The sequence below is a fragment of the Aaosphaeria arxii genome (assembly GCF_010015735.1).
Source record: "Aaosphaeria arxii CBS 175.79 unplaced genomic scaffold BU24scaffold_2, whole genome shotgun sequence".
NCBI lineage: Eukaryota > Fungi > Ascomycota > Dothideomycetes > Pleosporales > Aaosphaeria > Aaosphaeria arxii.
The window spans coordinates 2302734-2311097 of record NW_022983475.1 but is presented as its reverse complement, the minus strand read 5'-3'; the positions used below and the strand labels follow the sequence as shown (position 1 = coordinate 2311097).

Genomic DNA, 8364 nt, shown 5'->3' with positions numbered 1-8364 from the left:
TTGATGTATCATTTCCACATAAGATGCATGGCATTTCCTTCCACTATCTCTGTACAATTGGTATTCTAGTTCCAAGGTTTTACTGATACACGCGACACTTTCGCGGATACAACTTCACAGATTATCACGATATTACGCGTTACTGTCTGCAAGGCGACATGCCCAACGAAGAACAGATACAATACCTCCGCGAACAAGTCCAGACCCACCAACGCGAAGTCAAAGAAGCTCAGGCTGCGCGACGAGAAGCCGAGAACGGCGTCAGGCGGGCTCAGAAGCGGAATTTGGAAGCCGAGAAAGAGGAGAAAGAGGCACGACGACGGAGACTACATGAAGAGGCGAAGTTCCGCGATGCTGTTCTAGCGAAAGATAGAGCGAAGGAGACGTTTGAAGCAACGGAACGACGGTTAAGAATCAGCAAGAGTCTTCTGCGGAATGGCTCTGTTGTACAGGAGGAGCCTGCAAACAGCCAAGTTGGTCATGTAAGTTTGCGTGCTATCTACACGTTTCATACGTTGTTTGTTAACGGAGAATGTATAGATCGATATGAGTGACGATTCATCGCCAGAATCAGATCTCGAATCGTCAATCAGTGGCTGCTACGAACCGCAGCATACATCATCAAGTATTTCAAGTCCGCAAAACGAAGACGAAACCGACATAGACACCCTTGAAAGCCCAGATTCAGAAGCAAACAACGTTGTACGGATTCCCGGTCACAAGATGGCGTTACCGAAGGAGTGGACAAACTTGGTTATGGAACAAGATGGACTTCTTTATTGGATCCAGTGCCCGTTGTGTCCAGTGAATGCCACAAACTCCCACAGACCGATACAATACATCAACGGAATGAACGGGTTTTGTGTACACATGAACAGGAAACATACGGATCAGGCACCGGATTACTACGAGGCAAAAGAATGGCTGCAACGTGAAGCTTTATCACGACCATTATCCAAGATCGAGGAAGAATCTTATCACAACGACGGCCAGGGTCATTTCGGTAAGAGTTCGACTTCTCAGTCACACACCCATCTTCTCTAACACAAATTCTAGTGGAGGCCGTTCTCGCTGCGTACTTCAGACCTGGTAGGAAGAGCAAGGCCAAGGTTCGAGCACAAGAAGAACAAGACGATAAAGCTGGCCCTTCGATCAGGCCAAGCAAGCGGATCCGGGTTGCTGGTCCTTTCGATCAGGTGTTGGACAGCCTCGATCGATCTCCCCGAATTCATGCGGATCGACTGCAGTCGGCGCATGGAGTGATCGTGTGAGTGTTACCACCACCGCTTGTTCGCTTCTCATGCACGGCTCACCCTAAATAGAAGGTCCGATGGCGTGAACGTCAATAATAACAACAATTTGGTGGACTGCTCACCAGACCGTGAGGCGTGTGGCGGATCCAGCCATCGCTCCCCACTACGCAACAACTCGAGCGCACCCATCATCCCGCCATCGACGTCGAACGGAAATGACAACTTCGCGTGCGACGTCCCCATGCGATCCTTCAGACCATGGCTGCAGGAATAGGGTAGGAAGATAAAAACAGAACATGCGGCGGCGCGATTCATGCATGCAAATTGAGATAAATTCAGCATCAAAACATCTCAGCGGACGCCCATCTCGATAGCGCTGTCCCCCTCTCCACGGGATCGGAAGAATTGTCCGCACATGGCTTGTACCGTCGTGCTGGTCAGAGAGAGCATAGAACCGATGCCTTTAGCGACATGTCACTTTACCTTGTTGGAAAAGGTTGTGCGCGCTCGAATGCTGGTGGCTGGCACATGCAAGGCCTCCAATGTCGGTGAACAGCCGAACGTGGATAAGCACGTAGGGTTTGTAGATGTTGCGATCATGAATGTGAGATAGATTTCAGGGTCCTTTCCGTATTGGGAATAGCATTTGGCCGCGAGGTTCGGCCTGGAGTGCGGAATTCTCTCTCGCCACGCGAGCCAGTTCCCCGGTGCATGCCACCATCAACCAACCCGCCCTATTAATAGAAATGTGTGAATTCAGAAAAGTGCACAAAGTCCATCAATTGAAACTAGCAGCCGTTATGCATAGTGGTTCTATGTTTTTGATGGTTCACAGAAGCCTCATGGGATGCCTGAACGCTATTATTACTCCATTTTCTGTTGACATCTGCGGCGTGCTCGCACGCACACAACGCAATTTACGGGGGGGTTATGTTCGGCAAAATCGCAATTCAGCTAGCATAGGGCCGAATACGAAATGACGGTGGCGGATATCGTGAAATCTCTTCTGCTGGAAACACTTGGTCTTCATCTGCCCACCCTTGCAATAAGGCCTGATTCATGTCACTCTTCGGTTATTACCCACCCTGCGGTTATTTCTCCCCATAATGAAAAGATTGCGACTCCCCGGGATCTCACTAGGAATCAAGGTTCTTGGACAGATCTCGATGCGTGCGGCAACCCATCTGTAGAGCCGATGCGAAGACGTTGATTCGCTGTGAAGTGGGAATATGTAGATCCTCAATGTTAGGTATGATTCGAAGTCATTACAACTGTCACAGCACGATAATCGCCACGTGGATCCTGGATCCTAACGTTACCCGGATTATTATCCGAAAATGTAAATCCAATTTTCGTGACATTGAGATAAGAACTAACACTCAATGTGTACTAAACGCAATGTAATGGCATGAATCAGAGCTATCTGAGCTCGAATGTCATGGGACAAGTTACTTGGGTTCATTGCTATCAGTTATTTCCTTACTATTTCCCTAATGCACTCTCTTAGTGACACCAGGTGAAGACAGTAGAATAGCCGAACATACTGATTACCTACCTAGGCCGCGCTTGCGTTGCGTTGGACAGGCAAGTGATAGAGTATCTACGCCAAGTTGATACTCTATGTGGGCCACCCCAACCCAAACCGAGCCAAGAGCAAGGCACGATAGCAATGATGGTCCGCTCAGCATACGGCAAATGCCGTTATGAAGCTCTGCAATCCATCCTCGCGTGCATAAGGCAAAGGCCACGAGAGGAGACAGCCAAGTTCTCATACTGGCGGCCATACGACGATCCTCGTACCATGATGGCGAGTGGTACAAGTCTGCGTAGCATTCAAGATCTCTAACGTCGGACTTTCCAATTGGTGAGGTTTCAAGTCGACAATGCCCTTGTCAATAGGAGGACCGAGGTTCTCTACCATTGCAACAGACACAGGCGGGTCGAATTCGCATCAGATCGTCTCATGAATTTGAAAGAACTCCGGATGTTCAAGCGAGCTTTTCGGTCGAAAAATATACCAAAAACAGAGTACAGTGTTGAACTAGGGCAATTGCAATCCATGTTCTGGACTATTTCAGACCACCCTTGTCTGCAGTGATCTCCACAGATGAGATCGACGATATGCGAGGGTTGCAGATCTTTGTTGATAATAGTCAAAGGATATCAACATGCGCTATATGCAGTACAGTTACACCTTGTGATTCCCCTTTATTTTAGGTTTTGATCCGAGAATGTTAAAAATGGCGACGATTCATTTCGTTTTTGGTCTTCGCAAGAATGTCCGAGTTTGAGGTCACCATAACGGGTCTGAACTAGAATAGCCAGACCTTTGGTGGCCACGATTGCGGGGGTACAAGTCCGATGAAACAAGTGAGGTTAGTAGAAGGGCGTATCAATACCTTGTTTGTGACGCGGCATTTTATTGAAAAATTTTGTTGCTTCAATTTGAAGTCCGTCGCAGCAATGCAGACATTCTTGAATGCGGGCAGACGAGTTGATCTAGCTTTAGTGACCAGCGATGGAAGAGGTAAAACTTCTGTATGATCACCTAGTACCGGACTACTTCCCCGGCCAACCAACGCACTCAACGTACTCTGTGCCAAGGGGTCGCTATAGGAAAGCCATGAGACGGAACATTGCGAATGTATACGGGGTAAATGTACGATCATTGGCTGCCACCGGACAGTTTTCTCTGGCGCAGCTGATGATGTGGACGTAGGCCCGGTAGGGTAGGTAGGTACGAGAATTGTGTTGTTGAGGGCAAGCCGAAGAGGGGTTGTTTGATATGGGCACGCCAAGGTCGCTACCAAACTACGAGTCCATTTTCAACAGTATCCTAAGGAGACTCTAAGGAGACTCTAAAGACACACGAAGGCGCCGATGAGGCGCGAAGATGTGTCTGGAACGCTGGAAAAGACCCTGCCCCTCTCTTCCCACGTGATTGAGGGGATCCGGCTTCTTGGCCTGTCCAATCAACCTCGTCTCGTGGATTCGCATTGAGGACGTGATTCCTATCCTGACTACGAAATTTGTCAACAGCATGCAGCTACAGGATTCCTGACCAAAGCATATTTGCTAGAGTCCATACTTTCAGCAATCTCCTTCTTTGGTTAAGGATCTGTTGATCTACTCTTGATATACATCTGTCAGGAATTGGCAATCCACGGTTACACCACGCGAGAAGGGAGCTACATTAGGGAGGTACCTAGCCACGGTAGTACGTATGTCCCCGCTGTAGTTCGAATATACCGTCATTATCTGGTGAGAGACTAAGAGAAGGGTCTACGAATTGCTTACACGGATTGTACTGGAGACAATACTCGTACTCTGTGAACCTCGTAAATCATTTAGTGTAACCTCGACAACCATCAAGCGTTCCCGCGATCCGTCCCATGATTAGAAGTAAAATCCTTTTAACTCCGTGCAGAACACTACGCAAACGCCCATACATCCACGAGACTCGTCTTCGATGCCTAGCATATTCCTGAACCAAATTTTCAATCTCATAATGTAGTAGGATAGATTTCTGGGTCCATCCTGGCAGTCTGGAAAGAATTTGAGTTCGCACTTTCTTCTGCTGCAAGGTATTCTCACACCCTGTGATGCCGCCTCTCTGATCGCCATACCTGCCCCAATCTTGCGGGAACGCGAGGGGGAACACGATCCCGTCAGCCGGCCATGCAAATAGCCCCATCCCATCGTAAACTTGAGTGATGCTGTCAGCTGTCAGCTTACACAGATGCTTAATTCATCCTCATGGGATGGTTATCCAGTTCTCGTTCACGACGCAGATCATGTTTCCAAGTCGGGGTGTTAATAGCTACGTATATGCCCCAAATAATGTTAGAGGAACAGAAGAGTGCCAGAGGATTGCCATATGTGGAGCAGTCTATCTACAGCTCGATTTAGCTCATAAACCATGTGAGTCGTGGTTATAGCAGACGCTGCAAGTGAATACATCGTTTCGACAATAGCGATGTAGGTGCGGGCCGCACGCGCCAATCACCGCCGTTATTTAGGCTCGAGCGGTCATCGATGGAACCAAGAAGTATTACGTGTGACAGGGCTGTGTCCCTGAAGCACTATCATGTCGTTGATTGAAAATTTCTTTATGATACTCCAATTTGAGGCACTCCTAAGTCTTAACGTCACCATCAAGCTTCTTGGTGAGGCTAGTGAGTGCAACGACGAGATGCCTGTGACTAAGTCCTTATTCAAGCAGCTGTCGAGTTGCGCATTATTGTTTTCCCGTTTGAATGTAGTTCGTAAAACTTGCTCCACGTCAGCACCGGTTATTGCCTTTCAAAGCCTAGCTGTACAACCCTACCATCTGAACGTATGCCTCTGTTTGAATGCGATCCAATTGGGATACACACGCCGACGCAACGGGACGTATTCATTAAATTTCTTGATCGTGAAGCCACACCTGTATCGCTTTGTTTCGGGACCCGCCGACAAATGTCCGTCCCAGTTACGCCGCATGCACTCGCTTCCCAGGCCGCATCCCTCGGCGCCTCAGCACGCGAAGTGAGGAAACTTCTGCTTGACACATCGACACCACGGCTCCGTGATGCGTCCGACGTATCGGATGCAAATATAAGCGTTGGAAGCAAATCTCGTCGACCAAAGCGCTATACTCAGTGCGGATAGGGAGCGCAAAGGAGATTGGGCGGCCAAGGAGAGTTGTCGCTCCAACCAATGGCAAGCAACCGAGGAGCGTCGATCATTTCAACCCAGGCCGCGTTTTGCTCAGAATCGTTAACAAGATATGCACTGATTCCCGCTCGGGGCCCGTACCGAATTCCAACGTCCATCTCCACACATCCCCTCGCTCTGGACGCTGCCTTGCCAAGGCATACACACATGTTAACTAATACTTGTACTTGTAGGGGAGACGGAGCGGATTCCAGTCGGTCAAGCGAGGTGTCCGAGCGTCTTCACCAGCAGAAGAGAGCAGGTTGGTCTGGCAGGTTGGCGACAGAATGGGTATGGCCCAACTCGTTCACTTCATTTATCTCTATCTGGTGATGTTGGTGGTCATACTCTTCCTATAATTGCTATCTTCGTGCATCCCAACCAACAGGCACATACATACATGTATGCACATCCACTGTGATGTGTGCTCTTTGTCTATTGTAATTTGTCCATGGTGTGTCGAGTCGTATGTTCCGAATCGAACTTACATCTTACAGGTCAATCTTCGATCTACTGTCATCAGCCACCAAAGGGCATCCACAGTAAGCGTCCCGAGAAGCCCATCTTACGTTGCAAGTTGGGTGATGACTGTACCGTCTTTCCAATACCCACGAGTCGGTATAGGATGGTCAATGCTCCTACGGGCGCGTCAAGCAAGATCGGTACCAGGGTAAAGTTGACAAGGATAGTGGACAGGGGTATGGACAGGGGTACCGATGCTCACCAAACATGATGGCATGCCAGGCATAGCAGACAAGCTTGCAAGACTATTCCATACACAGGTAGTTAATTGGGTGGGTAAGTGGGAAGGGCGATAGCTACATACAGTAGTCTCTGATGGCTTTCGCAAGCAAGTCGCCTGCCTGCGCCGCACCCCATTTACGCTGTATCTTTTCCATATCAGATAATCGCTACCTTACCAACAGTACCCTACGGCCCTACCAATGCTACCATTGTGGGTTCACCACCACTCCAATCGGATATAAGATAGTGGCTACGGATCACGGCTCTAGACTTATGAGAGACGTTCCTGCCCTATGATCGCCGATCTGGAGATTCTGTCTGCCACAGAAAATGACCTTCAACCTGAAGGAGTAGGCCTGAGGGACCCTGTTGCCAGAGCAATCCATTCCGCACTCACTGAAGGCTAGCATCTCCCCTTACAAAGCAGCATTCCTTGGCAAAAAGTCCCTCTGTCAGCAGAGCCTTTTCCGATTCAGCCCTTCTCTGCATCGCTTCTGCCTTCTGTGCAGCCTTCGGTGCATGGTAGGCTTCGAATGCATGCATGCTATACGGTCATACCGCCATGTCAATAGCCCGAGTCCTCCACCACCATTCACAGGCCTTGACTTGCTGCATGGCGTGCATTTACGCTACAGCAAGTGACCGGATTCTGTCTATTCTGCTGGCATAGGAGACCTTTGCTACGTGCGAATAGAAAATCTCCTCGACCTTCCCTTCTCTTCCGCTCCCCTCTATCGCCTTCCACGGCCCTCCGTCCCTCCAATGCGTGAAGAAAGCACAGCCGCAAACAAGCAGCCGCACATGTGACCTCTCTATGCGTTAACGGACCCCATGCAAGCACCTCGTAAACACGAACCGCTCTACACTGTATGGGGCACAAACATGCTCATCAATTGGTATTTTTGAATGCAGAGTCCTCTCATGTGATTGTCTCACCCCTCCGAAATCCCATCTTTGAGGCCAATTGCTCGCTGTCCGATTTATCGTCATGCCATCTCGTGTGTACCACCTATCTATGACTACGCGACGGAGACGACACAGGTGAAGAATCATTGTTATCTTGCCCTATGTAATGTGTACCATAGTAGTGCCCTTCACCTCCAGTCCGGTGGGGGGGGGGGTATCCTGGAATCATGGGAAACATTTGCACGAGCCGAATGAAGCGCCGGTGCTGTGCGACGTGTCAAAAATACTTTGGGTCGAAGAGGCTGCCTGACCCCAGCGAGTCTACTTGTGATTTGACGAAATCGAATTTTAGCTGTTCCAGAGTCCTGGGACGCGACAACTGAGTCGTTGCGTTGCCAGTGTGGGAGCGAGAAGAAAGCTGGTTTCCAATAATGCTATGCAAGGCGATGTGATGCGATAGCGGGGGGTGGGCTGGCAGGTTATGTTGTGACCTCTCCTAAATTTTTTTCATCTCGCCATTGTTATCATTCCTCCTTGCCTTCAAAACAAGTTGACATCTTGTTGCAACAGGAATAACGAGATGGCGGTGGTGGCTAGTGGCGCTTTTGGCTGTTGCAATGAAATTCCGGTGCCAAATGGGAAGTTAATAGGGTCAGGGGTCAGGATTGGCTCGCCGGTGGGGGTGGACTAGATCAAAGTTGCCGTGCGAACCCCTTCCCAGAAGCGACGCAAACCGGGACGGAGTACAACAACTTTTCTCTGCATC

At 49.4% G+C, this 8364-nt stretch overlaps 1 protein-coding gene across 1 annotated transcript; it reads left to right on the top strand.

The window, feature by feature from the left end:
* The first annotated feature begins 440 nt into the window (after positions 1–440).
* Positions 441–1136, top strand: BU24DRAFT_117310 (uncharacterized protein). The gene has a single exon (XM_033520862.1). The coding sequence runs from the start codon at positions 547–549 to the stop codon at positions 1042–1044; it is 498 nt and encodes a 165-aa protein (XP_033387667.1). The 5' UTR covers positions 441–546; the 3' UTR covers positions 1045–1136.
* Positions 1137–8364: the final 7228 nt, after the last annotated feature.

Bases quoted from the DNA above. Each gene is read 5' to 3' on its own strand.
- BU24DRAFT_117310 (XM_033520862.1), top strand. From the start codon at position 547: ATGAGTGACGATTCATCGCCAGAATCAGATCTCGAATCGTCAATCAGT.